Here is a 27,466-nt window from a genome sequence, read left to right on the forward strand (position 1 = left end):
ACAGTATTTAAAAATTAAACCCACAATTGGTGAGGTACATTTCAGGTTACTTGAGTGTGAGTACATATTCATACTTAAACAATTAATGGTGAACTTCCTTTTCACCTCATCACAACTTAATTGTTTAACACCGTAGTTTAGGTAGGGGTATTCAAGCCCCAATTTAAATATACACTCATATTACTGGAAAATTCAAAACATGGGAAACCTTAAGTAACAAACCACTGTGATTGTCTGGTGCTAGGCTGAATCTTCATTGTGGATGCCTTGGAGAATTTTCCATTGTTGATTGATTCAGGAATTTTCATCATTCTCTTAAAATAAAAAACAGCAAGTAGCCACATCTTTTGAAGGTAACCACTAATCAGTATCCTTTGCTATTTCCTTCAAGCATTCTGTTCAGACATTAGGACTATTTGGGATACAACGCTGATGTTTTGGAACCTGCTTTCGAGCAATAAGGTTAAAGAAGATAAATGTTTTTGAAATGTTTTGATTGCTTCACAGGATGAAAAGGAGTAAAATGTTTTCATTTTTCTATATTTGTACGTTTTTAAAATTATATTTATGTTTTTCAAAAATATATTAAGATTCAAATCTTGAGTTCCGTTCTTTTAAAAGGCTTTTTTTCCACTGTATATTTGTGTATTCTGTTGTACCTGTCAGGATGGATTACACTTGTACAGTGTTTGGGCCCAAACTATTCACAATCCACATAATTTAGTTGTAATATTTTCAAGTTTGCTGATGACACAAAATTAAGTGGAATGTGATTAACGATGAAGATGCAAAGAAGCATCAAGGGTCTAGAAACAAGCTAAGTGAATGGGCAACAATATGGCAGATGGAGTACAATGTGGAAAAATGTTGATGATACATGACACAGCTAGCAGAGCTCCAGCAACCTGGGTTCAATCCTGACCTCGGGTTCTGTCTGCAAGGAATTTGCACTTTCTCCCTCTTACTGTGTGGGTTCGCTATCAGTGCTCCATTTTCTTCCCAAAGATGTGCAGGTTGGTTGGTTAATTAGCCACTGTAAATTGCCTCAAATGTGCAGATGAATGCAGAATCTGGGGTGAGTTGATGTGGATGTGGGGAAAATAAAATGGGATTAATGTAAATGTTTGGTGCAGACTCAATGGTCCAAAGGGACTGCTTCTGTGCTGTGTGACTCAATAACTCTGCATGACTCTATTTCAGTTATCCACAGGTGAAACAGTAGAAATTCTAAAGCAACACAAAAAGTGCTGGAGGAACTCAGTGGAGGGAAATGGACAGTTGATGTTTTGGGTCAAGATCCTTCATCTGGACTAGAAAGAAAGAGGGGAGGTAGCCAGTCTAAAAAGGTGGAGGGAAGCAGTGGAGCAAGAGCTGGTGGGTGATAGGTGGATCCAGGTGAGGGGGGTGAAAGTTAGAGGAGGGCAGGAATCATGTCAGAAGCTGGGAGGTGATAGGTGGAAGTGACAAAGTGCTCAAGATGATGGAATCTGATAGGAGAGGAGGGTGGGCTGTGGACTAAAGGGATGGAGGTGGGAGGGGAGCCGGTAGGAGGAATGTATAGGTGATGGGCGGAGGGAGAGGGTGGGGGAGGGGAGAGACATGGGGTGATTGGAGAGACATAGGGTGATGGGGGCCAGTTGGATCAGGAGGAGAGAGAAGATATAAAAATAGGGGAAAAGAGACAGAGGGGGAGTGGTTACCAGAAGTTTGAGAACTCTGTGTTCATGCCGCCAGGATGGAGACTGCCCAGGCGGAATATGAAGTGTTGTTCCTCTAATTTTTGTTTAGCTGTGAGCTGGCAGTAGAGGAGGCTGTAGGCAGACATGTTGGTGTGGGAATGGGAAGTGGAATTGAAATGACTGCCACTGGGAGATCCTGGCTGGCATGGCAGATGGAGTGAAGGTACTCGACAAAGTAGTCCCACAATCTGCGTCTGGTCTCATGGATGTAGAGGAGGCGGCTCCGGGAGCACCGGATGCAATAAGTAACACCGAGGGATTCACATGTGAAAGACTGCATCACCTGGAAGGGCTGTTTAGGGCCCTAGATGGTGGTGAGGGAGGAGGTGTAGGGGCAGATATAACATTAGGCACGGTTACAGTGGTGAGTGCCTGGGGAGAGAGGGAGATCAGTGGGGAGGGCCGAGTAGACAAGGGAGTCACGGAGAGTGTGATCCCTGCGGAAAATGTGGCTGGTCGTGGGGTCCCGTTGTAGATGGCAGAAGTTGCGAAGAATGATATGTTGAATGCATAGGCTGGTTGGGTGGCAGCTGAGGACTAGGGAAACTCTATCCCTGTTCTGCCTGTGGGGGGTGGATGGGGTGAGGTCAGAAGTGCAGAAAATAGAGATGTGGGTGAGTGCTCCATCAATAGCAGTGGGAGGGGAACCCCATTTCCTGAAAAAGGAGGACATCTCAGATGTCCTGGAGTGGAAAGCCTCATCACGAAAACAGATGTGGTGGAGATGGAAGAACTGAGAAAAGGGAATGGCATCTTTGCAAGTGACAGGGTGGATGGAGGTGTAGTTGAGATTGATAGAAATTCTAAATATTTTTTAAATGCTGAGTGATTGAGAAATGTTGACGTTCATAGAGATCTGGGTGCCCTTGTACACCAGATTCTGAAAGTCAACATGCAGATGCAGCAGGAAGACATACAGTATATCTTGGGCTTTATTGCAAGAGAATGTGAGTATAGAATAAAGATATCTTACCATAATTTTCTGGGGCACTAGTGAGCAGAGTTATTGTGAACAATTTCAGTCTGTCATACTTCTTGATGCCTATTGCATCCAGAAATGTATCTATTTCTTTCTTTAAAATATTCGCCTCTATGGTATCAGGTTCAACAGTTTCTTTGAAGAAATTTTGCCTCATCTCAGTCCTAAAACTCTTGTATCCTTCATTCTAGACACTCCAGTGGCTTTTGTGCAAGGAGGCATGTCTTCCATTGCAAAATAAATACTCTCTGCCTTGAAATACAGTAGCTCTACTCCACCCCATTTCCTTGAAAGCAGTCTTGTTCTTTGCAGTTGCACTTGCCGTGGAAGCAGAGTCTCACTGTTCTGATGAGCAGTGGGAGCTTCCCGAGTAAGAGCAGAAGCAGCACGCACACGTATGTAATTTACTAATCCAGCCTTTGCAGAAACTGAGATCTTGTGAGAGTCAAATGGATTATAATGGATTACAATGCTGTCCTATCTGAGCAGGATTAACAAGGATTTCTAGGGCTGAACACTTTAAATGTGATTCAGACAACTTAAACATGAAGTTAAAAATTACAGAAAGGGAAAGATTGAGATAGTCATCAGTCTTAACTAGATATGAAAAGACTTGCACTTTTATGACTGTTTGGAATCATGTGATGTTCCAAAGCCTCTTACAGCCAATGAATTACTTCTTCAAATACATCAATGTTGTAACGTAGGTATCACAACGGACAATTTGCAAATTGCAAGCTTCCACAAACATCCATGTGATAATGATTTTGGATGAGTGATGAATGTTGGCCAGGACTCTGAGCGAACTTCCTTGCCCTTCAAGGCTCAATTTTGCTTGAATTTCATTTCAACACTGTCTTTGTATCTGTGTGAATTGTATGAAAATAGGGGCATAGTGGAAATCAGGTACTGCAATATAGGCTGTCCCTGGGTTACGAAGACCTGACTTATGGACACCCCTATGTACAAACAAACTCCCATAATGCTATTAAATTCGCAAGTCTGATGTATGTACATACGGTTGTTCTTATAAACGGCAGAACTAGTTTCTTCTCTCTCTCCACTTTTAGTAATTCTTTCTTATCAGCCTTATGTGCTTTTGATGTCATTCATTACAATACTGTGGAGATATGATTACCATATCGAGTGTGTTTCCGACTTCTGGACAAAATCAACTTATGGACATCTGTAAAAATGGAACCCATTTGTATCTGGGGATGGCCTGTATTGCTGTTTGGAAGTTAAAATACATTGTTGGTCAGAATTAGCTCATTCTTAAGATCTTTTGTTAATAGGTATGATGTGTGTAAGAGTGGGGAAGTGGTTATCTTCAACTGCCAGTCGAGATCATCCCTCACTTGGTTGGGAGCCCAAGAAAACTCAGCATAGTTAATAACATATGAAACTATTACTACACTGTTCTAAAGTAGATAAGTCACTTTGTCAATGATTTAGGAACAGCTTCTTCCCCTTCTCCATCAGATTTCTGAACGGTCCATCAACCCATGAACACTGCCTCGTTATTTGTTTTTCTGTACTATTTATTTATTTTGTAACTTATAGTAATTCTTATGTCTTTGCACTGTACTGCTGCCACAAAACAACAAATTTCACACCATACAAGTCAGTGATAATAAACCTGATTCTGATTCTGAAGTTGTTGAGGGAAGTAAGGGAGGAAATTGCAAAGGTTGTAGCTATAACCTTCCAAACATCTGTAGATCCAAAGGTGGTGCCCGAGGACAGTAAAATTCCAGGTGTTACACCCTAGTTCAAAACAGGGTGTAGGGGATAAACCCAGTGACCACAGACAGTTTAACTTAGATAGTGGGGGAAAGTTCTAAAATCCATCATCAGTGATAGAATTAAAGGTTGCTCGTGCAACTGAGGATTGATTAGAATAAGCCAGTATGAATTTGCTAATGATAAGTAGAGTCTAAATAATTTGATAGAGTTTCTTGATGAAGTAACTTGGAGGGTCATTGAGGTAATTTGTGGTTGATGTGCTATAGATAGACTTTCAAAAGGCATTTGATAAGGCATCTTCAAGTCTGAAACCCATTCAGTAAAAGAGTGATGTGCAGCATAGACAGAAAATTAGCAGGAAACAGAGTAGTACAGAGAGCAGTAGGACAGGAGGGGAGTGTACAGTGCCATCCTAATGGACTGGTACAAGGACTTGTATTAAAGATTTGGACTTGTATATACAATTTCTAAACTTGCAGATGATACAAAACTTGGAGGTCTAGTGTGCTATGATAATAGACCAAGGAGATAGAGGCAGGCTGATGAAATGGCAGATCAAATATATTGCTGAGAAATTTGGTGGGAAGAATGAAAAGAGGCAATACAAATTAAAGGGCATGATTCTGAAAAGGTATACAAGAACAGAGAGGGTATATTTGTATAGTTCATTGAATGTAGCAGTGCAGGTTGAGAAAATGGTTAAAGAAGGATATGGTATCCTGGCCTTTATAGACAGAGGGATTGAGTACAAGAGCAAGGAAATCATGATAAACCAGTTTAGCCACATCTGGAGTATTATATCCTGTTTTGGATGCGATACTTTAGGAAAGATATGAAGACTTTGGAGAGAGTACAGAGGAGATTTAGTAAAGTTTTTCCAGTGATGAGGAACTTGTGTTATATGGATAAGCTGGAGAAGCCGGGGTTGTTCTCCTTGGAACAGAGTGGGTTGCTAGGAGATCTTATAGAGGTCTTTGAAATCATTACAGGTATAGACAGTGTAGATAGTGAGAAATTGTTCCATTGGTGGAAGGATCAAGAACTAGGGGACACAGAATGAAGGTAATTTGTATAAAACTGACATGGGGTTGGGGTATGGAATGGTAGAGGTAGTAGAGGAGGCAGATTAAGTTGTAGTGTTTTAAAGTGAGTGGAATAAGTACCTGAAAGGAAAGAACTTGCAGGGCTGAGGGGAGGGGAGTGTAATGAACTAGATTGCTTTTGCATCGATCTGGGTTGAATAGCCTCTTTTAATGTTGTAACCATTCTGATTCTGTGATTCTGTAAAGCACCTGTGTGAATAGTTAAGTAAAGTCTTGGAAAATGAAGTACTTAGAAAGAAGAGTTTGCCTTAGTCCTTTGAGACAACATAAGTATTAATCAAAGAGAAGAACACTGCTGGAAAATTCTGACAGAATTTCTCCTATTGAGTGGAAAATGTACAACCCTGATTTTTGTGTTTGTGCTTGCTTTTGCCAGTTAATACTTATAATGAGAGGAGTTTGTCCTCCTCACCCATTCCGTTTGATTTTGTCAAATATATCTGTAAATTATCCATGGGACATGGTTGCTGCTGCAAGACCATTACATTTGGCCCATTGTTTATTGTTCCCGGTATTCATTGCTGCCAGTATTTATTGCTCCTGGTATTTTTGTTATCTATTACCTTGGTATATTTGGTCCTGGTATCCGTTGGCTCGGTACTTTTGGCTCAGTACTTTTGGCCCCAGTATTTTTCATCCCAGTATTTATGGTGGTGTCTCTAAAGACCCGTGAATAGACCTTTTGCAGATGGTTACATCTTTGCTTGGTACCCAAAATGCCATCCCTCCCAGAATGATCAGAAATGGAATGCTGTCTCTGTTGTTTACACTAAGGCACCCACTGAATGAGTATTGCAGCAACTGAATGCTGGAAAAAAACTCTCCTGGTCAGGTGTAGCTCGTACTGTAGACTTTAGGAAGATGCTTGAGTTGCCTGCACTCAGTTCTAAAACCAGTCAAGCTTCCTTATGTCAGCAGAGCATCCCCTTGTGTGGCATTAAAAGCATCAAAGTAGTGTAAGTTACACTGAAACTGTTCAAAGTTGCATCATGAGCTCTGATTTATGTTGGAAAGAGTGGAAATTGGCGTTCATGAATAGTGGTGCACATCTTGGTGCACATCTTATGCTGGAAGAATATCGGACACATAGCCATGAATGTCTCATGGAAGTAATCCAACTTTCACCCAGAAGTGGTAGCCAGTGCAATGTGATGCTAGCACAATTCTATTTATGTGCCATCGCTAAATAAAAACGTGGGTGGAGCACTATTAATTTCAAGGCAAAGATTTCCAAAATGATAAGTAGACCTTGAACTTCAGCATAAGAAGGCAGATGATTGTACGTCTCATTGTTTTGTTATTTTCATGACCATAACTGGCTGGTAAACAGTAAATGAGGATGTCTTACTGTAAAGCAAACAGTTGTTTGTCGGGTGAAATTTATGCCTTGCTTCATAAGCAGCATGTTGGCTGCGGGATTGTTATGCTTTCACAAATGTACCCCAGATGTGTGTCTGCAAATGTTTCCTGTCCATTCACCGGTTGTCAGGAAATGGAATAAAATAGAGATACAAAGAGTTGAAGAAACCATTTCGATGGCATGTCAGATTATTAGGTTGTTATTCATAGCAGGTGTCTGCATGGTAAAAGTTGAGATATTGTATTGTTGCATGTTGCAGACAGAATACTGCTTTCAAACCAAGCAAAGCTGCTGGATTTACAACACAGATGTTACAGTGACTCTGGAATTTGGTGTGGAAAATTGCTGATTTCCATGAAAAAAAAGAATCAAAAGAAATGTAAATGATCTTTGCTTTGTTACATTGGAAAGGTACCCAATATTTAATAGTAACGTATGCCCATAGAGTGGATTGTGTCATTGAAAATCTGTTGGAGTAAAAATGTAGAATGCAGTGAAGCATTTTTATTGATTAAATAATTGGGACTGTTACAAATGTTAGACCTGCCCTCAATACACTCCTGAATGTCTTAAGCAATATCTGGACAAGTTGAGAGGGGTTGCTTTATTGTCTGGCCTGGATACCATAATACTAGAAAAATATTTTCGGTTGCATTTCTTCCTGACAGAAATAAATATTTGGATAAAATGAGGTCCAAGGTGTGAAACCAAACCAAAGCCATATTTTTTAAAAAAAAGATAGTCACCAATGAATCCATTGGGGAGTTCAGGGGAAACCTATTTATTCAAAGGGTGTTGTCAATGGAGGTTGCTGTAGCATGGAGTACTTGATTCTATTCAAGTTGTGCAGTGCAGGAGGCCATTCAGCCCTTTGTACCATTGGAAGAACTATCCAATTGCTCATTCTACTGCCCTTCCAATAGCATGGATGCATTTAAGGAGAATAATGGAGAATGGAATTAATGAATATGCTAGCAGGGTTAAATGAAGAAAGGTAGCAGTAACCTTCTGTGTTGCATAAATATTGACATGGACAAGTTGCTGGTGAAGCAAGAGGCATACAGTATTTACTTGCTTGAATTGAACTGCAATTCTAGGCTCCTAACATCTTTCATAATGGAAGGCATATGTTAAACCAGGAGGCCCAATCATTATCCTTTCTCCTCGTAATCAACCCGATCCAGAATCTGCTCACTTCTAATTTAACTACCAGTCTTTCACAGTACATGATTGAGGTAGAAAGTCAGTGCTCAAAAGAACATGTCTGATGTAATCAGTACAAATGGGTTAAATTGCCATTGTTAGTGATACTGATAAGAAATTTCCTTTCACCTTTGGCTAGTATGCATGTTTTCCCTTCTTCATAGTGCTTCAGAAATCCATCCTTTTTCAGTACCTGGCCTGTTGAGTTGCTAATTGGCCACCCTCCCTCTCACTGGTGGAAGCCTCTGTCCACCATCTCTTGCTGTGTGTGCACAAAGTTACTTCTCGTAACCTTTCAAGGGCAAATGTCTTCTGGAAGCATCCAGTACTTGATAACACTCTACCTTCTTTCCCAGAACAGAGTACCTCTTATCTCGGTTAGCATTCCAGTCCTTTCTCTCCTATTCAGTGTGGCTGCTTCATAAATCCATTCCTCTTTGAAATTGTGATTTAAACACAATCATTAAATATAAGCTGTACTTGTAGACTATTCTCATATTATTCTCATGACATAGAAGCAGGCCATTCAGCCCATTGAGTCTATAACAGTGCTTATTTCCCTGTAACCTATTCTTTCTTACATGCTCATCAACTCCTTTCAGATTCTACCACTCACCCACACATTACAGGAAACTTACAGTGGCCAGTTAATTTACCAATCAGCACATCTTTGATTTCTGGGAGGAAACGGAAACATTTGGAGGAAGCCCATGTGATCACAGGGAGAATTGTGCAAACTCCACAGGCAGCACTGGAGGAGGTCAGGATTGAATCTGGTTCGCTGGAGCTGTGAGGCAACAATACTATCTGATGTGCCATCCAATGGCAAACTTGCCTGTAGGAAATTGAATATAGGCCACAAAACATAACAAGATAGAAATGTGCTAGTTTGTACATAAGCCAAGGACTTTGTTTTTTAAAGGAGTAAAGACAGAAAAGCAGCATAAAGCCAAGCAAAGTTGGGTAATTCTCCTGTCAATCAAGCTCAAAGTGTTGTAAGTGATAGATTAGTTTTATGCACAGAATTATCCTCCACTCACTGCTTGTTTCTGAAGAAATTGTTTAAAGTAAAATAACTCTGTTACTATGTAATGGATTATTCATTATGAGTTGTGTCCTTCCTGTAACTCATAGGCTCATGCCATTGAGGACGTCTTCAAGAGGCAGTGCCTCAAGAAGGTGCCATCCATCATTAAAGACCCTCATCCAGGACATGCCCTCTTTGTGTTAAAACCATCGGGGAGGAAGCACAGGAGCCTGGAGACCCACACTCAAATGTTTTAGGAGCAGCTTCTTCCCCTCCACCATCAGATTTCTGAATGGTCCATGAACACTACCTCATTACTTATCTTTTGCAATATTTATTTTTATAACTTGCATTAATTTTTGTCTTGCATTGTACTGCTACCACAAAACAACAAATTTCACAACATATGTCAGTGATAATAAACCTGATTCTGATGTCATATTGTCAATAAGTACTCTGAACTGGAAAATACTAGGAATATTCCACAAGCCAGGTAGCAGCTCTAGAAAGGAAAACAACGTTATCCTTTCTAGTCAGTGACCTTGCATCAAAACCTGACATTGTCTTTAGTTGTTCCTTGCTCCATAGATGCAACCTGATATGGTGAGCATTTCTCTGTTTATTTCAGATTCCCAGCTTCATCAGTATTTTGTTTTCATTTCCAACTTCAGGTTTGTTTAAATACTTTTCATTTGCTGTGTGGTAATATGAATATAATTTTACTAGCATACCTGATTAGTCTAGATTCAGATTATTTTGTTGTCATGTACACCAGGGTGCAATGAAGTTCCTTGATTGCGTGAAGCTCACAGAAAAAAACAGTGTATATGGTAATAATAAATACAACAATAAATACAACAACTAGTGCAACAACAGAATGGTGCAAAGATAATAGTGCAATCTGAAGTAGTGCAAAAAGAAATGCTGAAGTGATAATAACGGAGTAACTGAGAGAGGTAGAATTAAGAGTCCGAGAATATAGTAGCACCACTGGGAAGGGGATGTGAAGGAGTTGATTGGTTCAGAAGTTTGATAGTAGTGGGGAAGAAGCTGTCCTTAAGTCTGGACATCTGGGTTTTCATGCTTCTGTATCTTTTCCCAGAAGGTAGAAGAGAGAATAGGGAATGGCCTTGGTGGCAGACATCCTTGATGATACTATTAGACTTCCTGAAGCAACGCACTGTGAAGATGAACTAGATGGAAGGAAGTGATGAGTCTGTGATGAACTGGGCTGTGTTTAACATTCTCTTAAGGTTCTGTCAGTCCAGAGCAGAACAGTTGCCGTACCAGAGAATATTTCTGCAAAATATTAGTTAGGAAAAGAATAAGAACTTTGTGTGCAATATTCTTCATGTTACTCCCACTTTTTCACTGTGAAAAGCAAAGCTTTGATGCTGTAAGGCTATCAGGCACCTCATTAGGTCAGAGTAACACAGCACTGAAACATTATTTGGGAGTACCTACCACAAGCTCAACTCTGGAGTGCCACCATCCTGAATCTGACACAGCGGTTCATTTAACCGCCAGCTGTGCCTTGCAAAGTAATGATTACCTTGTTTCATAATGTTAGTAATTTTGAGCAAGATATCTTTGTTAAAGATGAATATTCTTTTCACTTAATGGTAGCACAATGAGTGGAGCTGCTACCTCACAGCTCCAGTGACTGGGTTCTATGCTGACTTCTTATGTTCTCGATGTGGAGTTTGCATGTTCTCCCAGTGACTGTGTAGGGCCCCTCCAGGTGCTTCAGTTTTCTCCCATGTGCCAAAGATATACAGTTGGCAGCTTAATTGTCCACTGTAAATTGCTTCGTCTAAGATGAATAAAAGAATTTGGAGGGAATGTAGGAAAATAGGAGTAGAAGCCTGCCCTGCCATTCAATATAATCATGGCTGATCTGCCCCAGACCTCATCTCTTCTGTGCTAGTTTATCATAGTGTCAATCTCCTGAATTGATGGGAATGGGAAGAGAATAAAATGGGATTAGTGTAGGATTGATTAGTGCAGGATTGATTAGTGCAAGTGGGTGCTTGACTGTTAGTGTGGACTCATGGCCTGTTTCCGTATTGTACGACTCTAAGATAATATGAACAAAGAAAGCTCTGCTGGAGTGAAAAAAACCTTCCTGAAGCAGTGTGGTAATCAGGCTACTTGACTGAGGCCAGACTGAACCTGATTATATAGGTCAGGGTCAGGACGTATCAGAATCAGATTTATTATCATTGACACAGTAGTGTAGTGTTACGGACTCAGTGAAAGTCCCTTTAAGATAGAGAGTGTGTGTGTATGTGTGTGTGGGGCGTGCTTACGTCAATAGAAGATAAAGGACGTAATGACGTTGTAGAAGTCAGAAGAAGAAGAAGGAGAGAGAGAGAGAAGGGAGAGAGACACCAGCCTGCTTGTTCTCTCTATCAATGGATGAGAAACAATAACTGTGTTTGCTACTGAAATCCATGTATGGAAGTTGGAAGTAATCCGGTGGAGTTCACTTTGTTGCTGACCTGTAGATGGAAACAGGTATTTGTGTGTGGACGACCGTGATTCGGATGCTTTTCGGGGTGAGGAAGTCACTACCGAGTAAACACTGAAGTGTCGTTTGGGTTCCATCGTGGAACATTTGGATTTCGTATTTACTCTCTCTCTGTTTCTCTACGTCTACGTCTTATCTTCAGACAACGGTGGTTGTTGAAGAAGCCCTTGCTCATGTTTCACCTTATGGCTTGCGGAACTGAACTTTAAGAACCATTCCGGAACTTGGAGTTTGGGACTTTGTCACACACACACACGATGAGTTTAGTTTTGGGGTTAACGTTCGAGGTTTAACATTTTTGAATTCTAACATACTAACATTTTTACTTTTACTTTTATGTATTATCATAAGTAGTGATTAATAAAATAGTTTTTAACACTGAATCATGCTCAGTGTGTTTCTTTTGTTCTCGTTCAGCCTCTATCTTTAACTGGGTTTGCTCTCGTTCAGCCTCTATCTTTGCCAGCTGCACCTGTGCCTCAGAAATTGCTATTTCACTGCCAGGAAACTGTTTTAACACTTCCTTCTCAAACACCTTCTTTTCCACATAATGGCCAGCTATCAGTCTCTGAATATCTGCCTTTCTCATAGACTGCTTTACTTCTGTAAGGTTTAACCTTGTAGCAATCTTTATCAAATCATCCTTTTTCGCCACCTCCAATCCCTTTTGGGTTGGTGACTCCAAAAATGCCTTAATATCCATTGCTGCTGGTTTCCACACACACAAGCCAATTAAAAAGAATTTATCAGACCTCCCTCAAAAATCTTTGGATTAAATCCTGAACGAATCTCGTCAATCTGGGGAACGATCCCAGACGACACTCGTTAATCTTTGGATTGGATCCCGGACGAGCCCCCAATTTTTTCACGAACCAGCAACAAAAGAAACACACTGAGCATGATTCAGTGTTAAAAACTATTTTATTAATCACTACTTATGATAATACGTAAAATAAAAGTAAAAATGTTAGTATGTTAGAATTCAAAAATGTTAAACCTCGAACGTTAACCCCAAAACTAAACTCGTCGTGTGTGTGTGTGACAAAGTCCCAAATTCCAAGTTCCGGAATGGTTCTTAAAGTTCAGTTCCGCAAGCCATAAGGTGAAACATGAGCAAGGGCTTCCTCAACAACCACCGTTGTCTGAAGATTAGACGTAGAGAAACATAGAGAGAGTAAATACGAAATCCAAATGTTCCACGATGGAACCCAAACGACACTTCAGTGTTTACTCGGTAGTGACTTCCTCACCCCGAAAAGCATCCGAATCATGGTCGTCCACACATAAATACCTGTTTCCATCTACAGGTCAGCAACAAAGTGAACTCCACTGGATTACTTCCAACTTCCATACATGGATTTCAGTAGCAAACACAGTTATTGTTTCTCATCCATCGATAGAGAAAACAAGCAGGCTGGTGTCTCTCTCCCTTCTCTCTCTCTCTCTCTCTCTCTCTCCTTCTTCTGACTTCTACAACGTCATTACATCCTTTATCTTCTATTGACGTAAGCACACCCCACACACACATACACACACACTCTCTATCTTAAAGGGACTTTCACTGAGTCCGTAACAGTAGCAGTTAGCGTAACGCTTTACAGCGCCAGAGACCCGGGTTCAATTCCGGCCGCTGTCTGTAAGGAGTTTGTATGTTCTCCCCGTGTCTGCATGGGTTTTCTCTGGGTGCTCCGGTTTCCTCTCACATTCCAAAGACATACAGTTTAGGAAGTTGTGGGCATGCTATGTTGGCTCCAGAAGCTTGGTGACACTTGCGGAGCTGCCCCAGAACACTCTGTGCAAAAGATGTATTTCGCTGTGTGTTTCGATGTACATGTGACTGATAAAGATCTGATCTGATCTGACATATGACGTGAAATTTGTTGTTTTGCAGCAGCAGTACAGTACAAAGACATAAAATTACTATAAGTTACAAAACTAAATAAAGAGTGCAAGAAATAAAAGGAATAATAAGAGAGTGTTCATGGATCATTCAGAAATTTGATGGCAGAGGGGAAGGAGCTGTTCTAGTTGTGGAGAATGGGTCTTCAGGCTCCTGTACCTCCTCTCTGATGGTAGTAATGAGAAGAGGGCACATCCCGGATGGTGAGGATCCTTAATGGTGGACACCGCCTCTTGAAGATGTCCTTGATGGTGGGGAGGGTTGTAGCTGTGATGGAGCTGGCTGAGTCTACAACCCTCTGCAGACTCTTGCGATCCTGTGCATTGAACTTACCAGGCTATGATGCAATCAGTCAGAATGCTCTCCACTGTACATATGCAGAAATTTGTGAGAGTCTTTGGTGACATACCAAATCTCCTCAAACTCCTGACGAAGTAGAGCCACTGACGTGCCTTCTTCGTGATTGCATAAGTGTTGGGCCCAGCATAGATCCTCTGAGATGTTGATGCCCAGGAACTTGAAGCTGCTCACACTTTCCACTGCTGACCCCTCAATGAGGACTGGTGTGTGTTCTCCCAACTTCCCTTTCCTGAAGTCCACAATGTTCCTTGGTCTTGCTGATGATGAGTGCAAGGTTGTTGTTGCGACACCACTCAACCAGCCAAAATATCTCACTCCTGTAAGCCTCTTCATTGCCATCTGAGACTCTACCAACAACAGTGGCGTCATCGGCAAATTTATAGATGGCATTTGAGCTGTGTTTAACCACACAGTTATGAGTGTAGAGTAGAGCAGAGCAGTGGGCTAAGCACACATCCTTAAGGTGCACCTGTGTTGATTGTCAGCGAGGAGGAGATGTCACTACCGATCCGTACTGACTGGTCTCCCAGTAAGGAAGTCAAGGATCCAGTTGCAGAGGGAAGTACAGAGGCCCAGGTTTTGAACCTTGGTTATTAGTACTGAGGAAATGATGGTGTTGAACGCTGAGCTGTAATTGATAAACAACAGCCTGACATATGTCTTGCAGTTGTCTAGGTGCTCCAAAGCAGAGTGGAGAGCCAGTGAGATTGCGTCTGCTGTAGACCTGTTGTGGTGGTAGGCGAATTGCAGCGGGTCCAGGTCCTTGCTCCAGTAGGAGTTAATTCTAGCCATAACCAACCTCTCAAAGCACTTCATTGTAGTAAATGTGAGTGCTACTGGGCAATAGTCATTGAGGCAACTCACCCTGCTCTTCTTGGGCACCGGAATGATTGCTGCCCTTTTGAAGCAAAAGAAGGTCCTTGTGCTCAGGTTTGACTCTGGTTGGGTGGACTTTTAATTTTATACCTGATCAGATCTCCGGTGGGGTAAGTCTTGAATGAGTGTGTTGGTTAAAATGGCAGATAGAGACTCACGATATACCAATGGAAAATAACATCAAGTAAGTTGTAAAACAGGATGTACCCTTGATTTTACTTGTTTTACACTATTGCTTAATATCCAAATTTATCCTGTTTGGTCTTTAGAAGCACATGAACAGAGATGACATATGCTCATGGAATTTTGGTGTGTGTGTGTTGGGGTTACCTTGTACTATCTTAATGCACTGTGTAATGAATTGATGTGTACGAATGGTGTGCAAGACAAATTTTTCACTATACCTCGGTACAAGTGACAACAATAAACCAATGCCAATAAATATCTATGTGTTCTTTTGCTTGTAGCGAATTGCTCTCCTCAGTGCCAAAATGGAGGGATGTGTCTGCGGCCCCATTTCTGCGTGTGTAAGCCAGGAACCAAGGGTAAAGCATGCGAGGAGACATCAACTAACACACATTCCACAAGCAACCAAGACACCCTGACAAATGCCCAGCCTCTTCCTCAACAGATCCCTCAGCAGACCTTGACCCAGAGAGTGCTGCAACTTCCCTCAAAGATCAATTCTATGGGCCACTTATCATTGAGTGTCAAGCAGAAACCATCCATAATGATGCCCCAGCAGTCTCAGTAAGTAGTATATTCTACCTCCATTTATGAATATTGCTACCTATTGCGGAAACATGAATGGATGCTCCCAGAAGAGTTGAGAAATGGACGAATATTGACTTTCTTTCAAAATCATATAAGGGAAAATTAAATGATTAATTTAACAATGCCTTGGTTTCAGAAGTAGATGCAAGTCGTTAAGTGCAGATAATTTTTTCTTAACTCTGACTGTTTGCATCTTCCACTGCATTCATCATGTCACATGAAATGAAAATCAAGATTTAGTTGTCTGAGGCTTGAGGCAGGATATTGAGCAAGCAGCTGAAAAATACCAGGTTTCCCTTTAAAAGTGCAGTGGGCTGGGGCATTGTCCACAGACTTGTAATGGTGTGGGGGGAACAGCGATCAATAAAGTTGTCTTTGTTTAATTGAAATTGTTTTCCACTGGGGGCGAGGTTGGTGGACATGTGGTAAGTGGTTCAGTAAGCTTGCAAGCATTAAATAAAATTGCCCATAAGATAAAGTTCATCCACCTCCTTTTGGTAACATGTAATGCGTTGCCAATGAGGAAGGTTTGTTCCTGAACTAAGGTGAATGTCAGGTAGGACAGAAGAGGAGCTCCTTTTCAAAAACAATCAAAGTGTGGTGACAGTGCTGATGGTGTGACGTTAGAGGCAGAGAAGGGATGTCTAATGACTGTGTGCATAAGATTGTAGCAAAAATATGAGAAACAAAATGTGGTTGCATCAATAGTCTTGATTTACAGTGGTGCAGCTGCTGCCTCAAAGCTCCAGCGACCGGTGTTTGATTATAACCTTTAGTGCTGTCCCTGTGGAGTTTGCACCTTCTCCCTGTGACTGTGGCATTCTCCCAGGTGCTCCAGTTTCCTCCCACATCACAAAGGTATACAGGGAAATACAGGGCCACTGTAAATAGCTCCTAATGAAGGTGACTGGTAGAATCTGGGGGGGAAATTCATAGGAATTTGGGGAGATTGAAATGGGGTTAGGGATTAGGATTAGTATAAAAATGGGTGCATTTGGTCAGCATGGATTCAGTGGACCTAAGGGACTTTTTCCATGCTATATCACAGCACCTGATATATGATTTATGATTGCAGCGCTTAGCTCTCAAACTCAGACATGGGAGGAATATTGCAAAATATTGTTGTATTTCTTTGCTGGAAATGATATGGATGATGAAAATGTTAAACAAAGTCTATATTAATCAGTGTTGTGGGACCCCCTATCATTTAGCAAGTTACCTGTTATACCCAGAGAAACTTTATTCACCTGGAGCATAGGAGGCTGAGGGATGACCTTACAGAGGTTTATAAAGTTATGAAGGGCATAGACAAGGTGAATGGGCACAGTTTTTTCCCAGGGTAGGGGACTCCAAACCAGAGGGCATAGGTTTAAGGTGAGAGAGGAAAGATTTAAAAGGGACCTGCAGGGAAACTTTTTCATTAAAGATGGTGAGTATATGGAACAAGCTGCCAGAGGAAGTGGGGGAGGCAGCTGCAATTACAACATTTAACAGACGTTAGATAGGTACATGCTTTAGAAAGGTTTAGAGGGATATGAGCCAAATGAAAAGAAATGGGTCAAGTAGACAACTTAGACAGTTGGACGAGTTGGACAGAGGGGCCTGTTTCCGTGTTGTATAACTCTATGACTCTGAAGCCAACTTTGAAATGTTTCAGAACTTGGTGAATTTGTTGAAGAATCATTTTCACCCAAAGCCAAGTGAGATGTACAAAAGTCTAAGTTTGATTCATGATTAAGAAATCCTAACAAAACAGTGGCTGAGTATGTAGCTGAGATGAGGAAGTAACTTTAATTGGGCAATGCACTCTCAGACATGCCAAGGGACAGGTAAGTGTGTGGAATTGACGATGACTGCTTTTGGAGGTGATAGTTGTCAGAGGTGAATCTGACCTTTGAAAATGTATTGAAAATTGTCAAAGTAGTGGAAGTGGCAAGTAAATACATTCAGGACTTGGAAGTGAGATCAGTTGTATGGGGGAAAAGCTGCAACATGTAGTTCAGAATCAAGCCGAGCATCACTTTCAGAGGTTAACAAAGGCTGATTCCACTGTCGTGGGGTGGGGGGATGGGGATGGTGTTGCAAGTGCAAGCTGTCTGAATGCTGGTTCAAGCAAGAAAAATGTCACACAAGTAATTTAAGAGGCCAGGGCTCCCAGGATTATGCATGAAATAAAGCTGAGCAAGTGAAAAAGAAATAATAAACCAGAGGAAGGCAAAATTTCTACAGTTTCTATAGTTCTCACCACTCACAGGTGACAAGAGAAGATAGTAATGTAGAGGAAGTGTTCACAATGTTCAAGGTGAATGGGGCTAATTTAACTAAAGTAGACCCACTAACGGTCTTCATGAAACTGAATGACAGAGATGAATAGTGATGAACCCACCTGACTCTGCAGCTGGTTGGTCAGAAAACATTGCATCTGAACTTGAAGGCACAGCTAAACTTGGAATCCTTTACAGATGAAAACTTTAAAACAGTTGGACAGTGAAGTACCAAAGACAGATTAAAACCTCATCACTAATAGTTATTGCTGACTCTGGACCGAAACTTTTGGGAAAAAGCATGTTTCCATACAAAGAGTAGTAAATGTATTTTCTTTACAAATGAAGTGTAGAACGTGGGGCACTGTATGGGTGCTAATGAACTCCCCCCACAATTTGAGGGATGGTAAAAACCATTAACACTGGTCCTGCCCCAACTAATTAACTGAGCTGAAGGGATATCTGGGATTGCTGAATGATTACAATAAATTCTTACCAAATCCAGCAGCACTCTTAGCTCCATTCCGTCAATGTGCGTGAAAGGATTTGGTGGAGGTGGACTGAAGCTCAAGAAAAGGCTTTCATGCATTCCAAAGAATTGCTATTGTTTGCTGAGATGACAGTCCACTACTCGACAGATAGGATTAACTCTCTATCATATGATGCATCATCATAAGGTGTTGGTGCTGTGTTGTCCCAATGGATGCAATATGGTTTGAAAAGTCAACAGAGTTTGTGTCCAGAATGCTGACAATAGTACTTTGAGCTAGATAAAGAAGGTTTAGCCATCATGTCTGAAGTGTAACTATTCCCTAAAGTATATTCATGGATATCACTTCACCATTTGCACACTTTCAAACTCTTGATTTCCCTTTTCTGTGAAATGAAGCCAGTGCATCATATAAACCAGAGTGTTTACCACCCCCCCCCCCCCCCCACCAAACCCCGACGCTGAATGGGGGCCTCCTTTCTCCCCCGCCTTTGAGGCACGTCCCTGTTCTTGTATTGTTCCTGCATTATACTGATGCTTACAACTGAACAGTCTCCTGTAGAGTTACTCATGGCATGGACATTGAGGTCAATGTTAGATCTCATTATTCCCAACTTGAAAACAGAAATACAGAACAAGCAATTAAAAATGAAAGAATACCATGAGAAAAGTACAAAGCTAAAAAGTTTCACACCTGGAAATGAATTATTTGTTTGTAATCTCAGTTTTGGAATAAAGTGGGCTCCCACTATGGTTAAGAAGAGTCCAAGACCATTGTCATATCTGGCCATTCTAGAAAATGAACAGGTTATCCGTCAGCATGTAGACCAAATATGAGCAAAGGTCATTGGATTACCTCAGGGCTCAGTGTATGATCAGGTTTCTGGATAATTGTACATTGTTGGGAAGTAGTTCTGAGGAACTGTTGCAGACAACAGCTTCTGAGATGATTGTGGGAGCGGAAGTGAGGAATACCTTGTTCTGCCTCAAGTGGAGGTCACACACTCTGCCAGAGAGAGAAAATCTCCAGCACATTTGAGGATTTTATAAAATTTTGTGAAAGAAAAACAAGCGGGGCCCACCATGATATTGGGCTCTACTTCCATTCCCTCCACCTCTGCACCTAATTCTTTGGCAAGAAATCGGCACTCCTCACTGATGACCCCCTCCTCCTGCCTCAAACCCTCCTCTTCTTCTTGGACACACCCTTCTGGTCTTTTCCCCTCTCTCAACCTTTTCTTTTCTAACTGTGATTGGACATCAACCTTCTTGACTTCTCCGTTCCCTTCACACACTCTAACCTTACCCCCTCTGAATGTACTGCTCTGCAATCTCTCTGTACCAGTTCCAACCTTGCTGTCAAATCTGTAGACAAGGTCAGTGCCATTATAATCTGGTGGACTGACCTCTACCTTGCAGAGTCCAGACAGGAGCTCTCAGACACCTTCTCTTGCCTAGCCCTGGACCAGGACCCCACCGATGATCATCATCCCTTCACAGACCTCATCACTTCTGGAGATCTCCCCTCCACAGCCTCCAACCTGATTGTTCTCCAACCCCTGCACTGCCCGTTTCCATCTCCTACTCAAGATTCACAGACAAGACTGTGCCGGTAAGCCCGTTGCTTCTGTCTGGTCCTGCCCTACTCCACTCATCTCTTCATACCTGAGACAAGTAGACACTTTTATTTGCTGTCTCCTAATTGTTTGTTGTATTTACTCTGATCTCTAGATGGAACATTTGGTTTAAAAAAAAGGGCATAGAAGGTAATTAAGTCCTTTTGCTGTGGTGTCCTGGTTTTCAAATATCTGTTAAATTTCTGTTTAACTTACCACAAACATTGTTCAGGGATATTGTTGCCTTTAGAAGATTTCATTTTGATTGCTTACAGATCTGGGAAGTGCTCTTGAACTAGAACAGCATATCTTTTGAGGTCTTGTGGTTTGGTCCTATGGTGGACTTAAATCTCAAATGTTTTCTTTTGCCACCATGAAACAGATGCAAGTGGTTAGGAAAACATGCTTCATTGATGACATGCACTGGAAAATATTGCTGATTCTTCACTAACAAAAGCAAAGTGACGTGTTTGGCCTTCTAGGTCTCTAATTTTGCTGGATTAGTTGCCCTGTTCTTTGAATGTAGTCTTGTCCTACATTTAGTGTAGTTTCTGTGAGATGCAATTTGCTGGGAAGCAGTTATCTAAAGTAAAATAATGTATCTAAAGTAAAACAATTTATTGGAAGTTCATTGATAGAAGCTGAGTTATACTTTTCAATAAAATCAAAGCCTTATTTTAGAGGATTGATGGGGTTGCTCTGAGAGCAGCATAGACTCAATGGGCTGATTGTGTTCTAAGATCCATCTGATCATATAACAGGTGAGATTGGGAGATGGACTGACATGTACATCAAAGAGAAGTGTAGAAACAGGCATAGAGGCCAAGTCATTGTTTGACAAATTACTGATAATTATATCCTGTGACAACAGGACTGCAATCATGAATATTCACCACTTTGGGAAGACATTTCAGGTCATCATGCAACCCACGGAACCCTGAAAACTGGAAAGGTTAAGATAGATGGAAAATGGTAGAAAATGAAATTGCATCATTTTAATGTTGCTCTATCCAAACCTTTTAGATAGCATTTAACAATAGACATTCCTATGGCCCTTAAAGAGTCACATGTTTGATTAAGTTAATCGGCATGTTTGTATCATCCTTCAGCAGTCAAAGAACACTGAAACAGGCCCTTCTGCCAACCAAGTCCACACTGACCAAGAAGGACCATTTACATTAAAGCCATTTTATCATAAAGTCATACAGCACAGAAATAGGCCCTTCAGCCTACATCTTTTTGCTGACCAAATACTCATTTATACTTGGTTATTCTCCATACATACCCATAAACTCCCCCTAGATTCTATCACTCTACACACTACAGTCAAATTACAGGGCTAATTAACCTGCTAACATGTGCACCTTTGGGATGTGGGAGGAAGCCCACTCAGTCACAGGGACAATGTGCAGACAGCATCTACCTTCTGCATCATTGTCCTGCCTTATCCAAAAGATCAAAATGAATTTTGGACAAGTTTGGTTTAAAAGGTAATTGTTACTGAAGGCATGAGAAAAACTGGCTTGGTATAATTTATTTATTTATTTACATAGGATTTGTAAAGCAACTGATAAAATGTCACAACTGAACATCGAATATGTTGTGTATAGTGTCAGTGGTTAGTTATGTCATGAACAGATTTCACTTCCCCACCGATGGGTAACTCTTACATTTTCCATTGGTGAAGAAATTGGCCAAACTTGCCTTGTATTGCTTGAATGCAACTAAATGGAACTTAAAGTCTTTTGCTTAACTTGAACCCAGGTGGTTTCTGCAGGGGAACTTCAACTGCAGGTAGTTACTCCAGATATTGCAAGTAATTCATCTTTTATGTGGTAAATCAGTGGTGTCTCTTTGGGCTAGCAGAATAATCTCCATTTAATTTTGGAAAGGTTCTTGAACCTTGGATTTGGAAAGGTTTGAGGACTATACATGTTTAATGATGAACAATGTACTTTATCACCTTGCCTGATTTTAATTATCACGCTAGATGGAAGGAGGAAATTGAACCTGTGCAGATACCCCAAGGTAAAGAGGTGTGGATAATTGGATAACCATAGCTTCCTTGTGCTGCCGGTCTTAGACACTCCGGACTAATTCCTTTCCAGCTTTAAGTGAGATCCAGATCCTGAGTACTCCCTAAACATAATAGTTTTTCCTCACATCTATTGCCTAAAATTTTAGATTTGTGCACCCTGTTCTTTGAACCATCTGTTAACAAGAAAATCTTCCTTCTGTTTGCCCTACCGAAACCAGTCATATCCTTGTACAACTCTATCAAATCTCCTCTCAACCTTCTTTGATCCAAGGAGTGCACTGCTGTAGAATTTCAGTAAACTTCTGAAGGGGCGAGAGGATGAGCTTATAAAACACAAGTTCTTCCTTTTTATTCACTTGCAAAACCAGAAGCTAGGTGACTGAGAATACACAGGTTAACATATCAGACTGGTACATCTAATTTCGAATGTCAGTTTCACCTGAAATTCTTACCCCAAGTTCTTGATATCTGGCAATGACCTGGCATGATCAAAACAGAAATGTCTATTGACCCCAGAAAAAAATCCCTTAAAGATTTTAAATCACAGTTAGGCTTATTTTATCTCCCCAGAAAAAAATTGTTTACTTTTGCTGCAACACCTTTAAGCTGCATTCTCCAATTTTCCTTTTGGGACTAGTCAAGTGCCTGTGAGAATTAGATTGGCACTTGAGAGAGAATAATTTGGTGTCCTGTGAGAATAGACTCGATGAGCCTAAGGGCCTTCTCATGCACAGTAACATTTCTGTGATTCCTAATCCTCAAGTGAAGCTATAACTTGAGAGAATTTTTGAAGGCCAATCTAGGCACGATGCTTTAAGTAGCAAACTTTGTTTCAGTGATGAAGTTACAGTAACTATGCAAAGTACAATACACAGCCCTCTGAAACATTGCCAAAATCCTTCTAATTCCTATTGCAACCTAAATGATACACAGTTGTTGGAGAGGTGCCATGGAAATGGGTGTGTCATAATAACAGCTAAAAGAAAACAAATCACAGTATCAGTGGATTTTAAAAATTCAGAACTCAAAGGGGCCCAACCCATTGAATAGATTTGTTCTGGCCTTCTTTAACTCCTTGGCCAGTGCTACGTGCTAATTGAAATTCTAACCTTGACAAACAATGTACTTGAAGTTTTTGCTCCATTAGGAATGAATGAGAACGTGTGCAGTTTTTTATCCAAGATTTCAGAATGCCTGGGCTTCTTCGAACACAGGGTGAAATCCAAGTGGAACATGCCAAGACTTGGAAGCAAAAGAAAGAACTTCTATTTGTATAGTACCTGTCACAAGTCTAAACTATTCAATAGCCCATTTCCAACTGATTGCTATTGTAATGTGAAAGCAAGGAAGACAATTTTTGCGCAGAAGGATCCCAGATTCTAACGATGTTTTGGCAATTTTGGTGAAGGCACTGGAGTAACTTTCCTGCTGTTCCTCCAAATAATGCCAAGGGACACTTTAAAGCTATTATTGGCAGTGTGCACTGCTGTGGAGCGTGAACCCAGATTTGTGCTCACATTTTAGGACTGCAATATCATCCTATCCATTACTGTGTTACCTTCAGCTGCAGGTATGACTGGGTGTCATTGAAATAGTGTATGATCTGAGGTCCTGCCATCAATAATTATTATTTTGTGCCACCGTGAACAGGTAGTGAGTACAGAAGATCAGGCAGTGGGAGATATATGGTTGATATTGAATCACTTTATAAGTCATAGGTGTGATTGTATTTAGCACTCAGTGTGCTTTTCATGCCACACCAATGCAAGCTCACTATAATAAATAGCACTGGTGACAAATAGAAGAGAGCAATTGGACTAATTGAAAGGAAGAAAGGATTAATATGAGCAATTTTGGAAACTACACAACTTTTCACGGGAATGGGAAGATTGAGATGTGCCATAAATGTTGCATTTTGGAATCTTGATGGAAAGAAAAAAGAGGTGTATCTTTGTTGAACCTTTGGCACTCCTTCCAGTTTGGCCCAAAGGCCCATATTAATGAAATGCAATTGAAGTGTAACCATGTTTTTTTTTTGTAACAAACAGAGGTTAGTTTCTGCACATAATTTGCCCAGAAGTAACAATGTGATGAGATAAGATATCTTTATTAGTCAAATGTACATCGAAACACACAGTGAAATGCATCTTTGTGTAGAGTGTTCTGGGGGCAGCCCACAAGTGTCGCCACGCTTCCAGTGCCAACATAGCATGCCCACAACTTCCTAACCCATATGCCTTTGGAATGTGGGAGGAAACCGGAGCACTTCGAGCACTTGGAGGAAGCCCACGCAGTCACGGGAAGAATGTACAGACTCCTTAGAGACAGCAGCTGGAATTGAACCCAGGTTGCTGGCGCTATAATAGTGTTACACTAGCTGCTACACTTATTATGACCAGATAATAAATTTTCATCATGCTGAATGAGTGGTAAATATTGGCCAGGACTCTGGTGAGAACTCCCCTATTTTTTATGGGATCACCATTGCATCTTTTACATTTACATTGAAAGTACTAACACAGTCTCTGTCTAAGTTTTTTGAAAGGCAGAACCTGCAACAGTCCAGTACTGCATTAGCATTGGCCTAATTTTCTGCACACAAGCTTTTGGAGTGAGATTTAAACTCCCAGTCATCAGGGTCAAAGGTGAGAGTATTACCCACTGAGCCATGGTTGATCAGAGCAAGTAGTTGACTTTGTCCATGGCAGTAGAATCACAGGACTTGGGCTGCATTTGATGGAGGGCAGAGAATAATTTTAATGCTAATCTGTGAAAAAAACATTTTAGTGGTGACGATGTAACAATTTCCATTGGGAAATGATGAAAGCAGATAGTATGGAGTCAAAGAGGTGAACATTAGATTTCTCTAAAGAAATAATATTTTGGGACTTAGTTTTTGAGATATGATGTGTTCTTTGTGAAGGTTGCTTGGAAGAAACAGATAGTTTGGACCGGTGATTCCTTACAACCTTCACCAAGGAGTGGTTTCTTTGCCTCCTGTCTAGATGTGTTATAGGCTATTTTAGTTTCATTTGTTGAAAGGATGCTTCAGATTTCTTTGTACAAAGTGGCTGGTTGGACCAACTCAGAAGGTAGTGAAAATTCAACTATGTTGCTGCAGTCTGGAGATGCATACAGGGTACCAGACGGGCAAAAGGACAACTGCTTTGCCTCAGCAAACATTTGCATATTGGGAGGTCAAATGCAAGAACAAAGTATGGAGTAAATGGCAGGACTCTTGCGAGTATTGATTAACAGAGGGAACTTGGGGTGCAAGTCCATAACTTCCTGTAAGGGGCAGCACAAGTGTATAGGGTGGTAAAGAAGGTGCATAGCATGCTTGTCTTCATCAGTCAGAGCATTGAGTATAAAAGTTGGCAAGCCACGTTGCAGCTGTGTGAAACTTTGGTTAGGTCACATTTGGCATATTGCGTGCAGTTCTGGTCATCACACTATAGGAAGGATGTGGAGGCTTTGGAGATGGTGCAGAAGAGGTTCACTGGGACGTTGCCTGGATTGGAATGTATTAGCTATAAGGAGAAGTTGGACAAACTTGAATTGTTTCCTCTGGAGCTTTGGAAGCTGAGGGACAACCTGATAGAAGTATATATAATTATGAGAGGCATAGGTAGGGTAGCTGGTCAGAGTCTTTTTCCCAGGATGGAATTGTCAAATACTAGAGGGCGTAGGTTTAAGGTGGGAGGAGCAAAGTTTAAAGGAAATGTGTGGGGTAAGTATTTTTTTACACAGAAAGTGGTAGGTGCCTGGAACGTGCTGCCAGGGATGTAGTAGTACCAGATACAATGGCAAAGTTTACGAGGCATTTAGACAAACACATGAACAGAGAGAGAATTGAGGGATATAGATCTTGTGCAGGCAGATGAGATTAGTTAGATTGGCATCATGGTTGGTACAGACTTGGTGGGGCAAAAGGCCTGTTCCTATGATATACTGTTCTATGTCTTATTACTGATGGTAGAAGTTTTAATTCTAGGCATCATTTAATTATTTGAATTTAAATTCCCTGGCTATTGTGGTGGAATTTGGACCTATATCTCCAGGTCATCAGTTTATGCCTTTAGACCCCCAAGCTACTCTGATGACAATTGTTGTAATGTCTCTATTATTATTGCATCAAGCAACTAACAAAATGGTTAATGGTGAACTAGGATAGCTGTAAATATTTTTTGCCCACCAATTTCTCTGTATGTAGTTGCTGCTGAATTAATGATGGAAATTGCTATTGAAATGCTATTTAGAGCCATGAGAGAAAGACAATACCTAAATAAATAGTGTGGAATGTAGTTGACAAAATTTAATATAAAGACCTCTTTCCTTATAATAATTATTAATCTTAGGTTGGATATAAAATGATGCAAATCTAATTAACTCGACGCTGGCAAAGGATGGGAATCAATGGGAAAAAGTGGTTGCTCTGCCAGAAGTGTGATTTCAATACTGACTTGACTTGGACCCAAGGTTTGCCTTAGTATATGTAATGTATGTTATATAGTTATTAATTGGAATGATTATTCATTGGATCAGATTTATTCATGTCGCATCAGCCTCCATTCTTGCTGATTCACAGGAATGTTTCCAAAGTGTCAGGTACAAGTAAACAAAATATAATTACATTTTCTCCAAAAACTGAAACACTTTATCTTTTCTTTTAAACGAAAACTTTTCGAACCATTTGAAATATGTCCATTGTTAAATCTTTTCCATGTTTTGTACCTACAGCCCCTTCCAAAGATATAGAATGCATAATTTAAAAAAAATTACAGATGTTTTGCTTGGCTGCTGTCCTTGTTTTCCTTAAGAATTCTTCCGAGGGTGCTCATTTGGACAATAATGTGCTCCATTGCTTTCTGCATTCTGCAAATTGTAATAATTGCAGTTTCTTCTAAAGGAATCATTAACACAGTTGTTTGTCATTGATTTTGTATGCAGTGTTGGATGAATAACACCAGCTGCCTCCTACGTGCTGTAAATTTTTAGATTTCTGTGTCCATAGTTATAATGAAGATGTCTATGCAAACTTATGCTGTAATTACACAATCCCTCCAGTATTGCACTGTAGGCTCTCCACTGGTGGGTTATTATGTTTCTGTATCAAATTGACCATGGGACTTTATAACAGTAAATTGACAGGAAATACATTTCAATTTAAACTTTTATTGAATTATAGGTATGTAATTAAAATAGAAAGGCAATTAAACTTTAAGTTGATTTTATCACAGAATTTGAACATAGATTCCATGCAGTTCATTTCATATTTGGAAGACATACCGTATGTCTTTACGCTGACCCCATCCACAGCTGGTTTATCAGTGACCTCCTTGCTGTCCCTTTGTCTTGTTTGCTGATAGACAGCTTTCCCAATGAAGAATAATATATATAAGCCCACATCTCGATCTGGATCATATCCAAGCTAGGATGATGTGACATGAATGGTTCTATC

General features: G+C 40.7%; 1 protein-coding gene across 2 annotated transcripts in view; it reads left to right on the plus strand.

The window, feature by feature from the left end:
• Positions 1-27,466, plus strand: part of ltbp1 (latent transforming growth factor beta binding protein 1) — a 399,304-nt gene that overhangs the window by 18,437 nt on the left and 353,401 nt on the right. For both annotated transcript variants that reach the window (XM_052011302.1, XM_052011303.1), the window contains exon 3: positions 15,291-15,573. In XM_052011302.1, the coding sequence (XP_051867262.1) occupies positions 15,291-15,573 (283 nt within the window). The remainder of the gene's footprint in view (positions 1-15,290; positions 15,574-27,466) is intronic.

Source organism: Pristis pectinata, chromosome 3, assembly GCF_009764475.1.
Source record: "Pristis pectinata isolate sPriPec2 chromosome 3, sPriPec2.1.pri, whole genome shotgun sequence".
NCBI classification, from domain to species: domain Eukaryota; kingdom Metazoa; phylum Chordata; class Chondrichthyes; order Rhinopristiformes; family Pristidae; genus Pristis; species Pristis pectinata.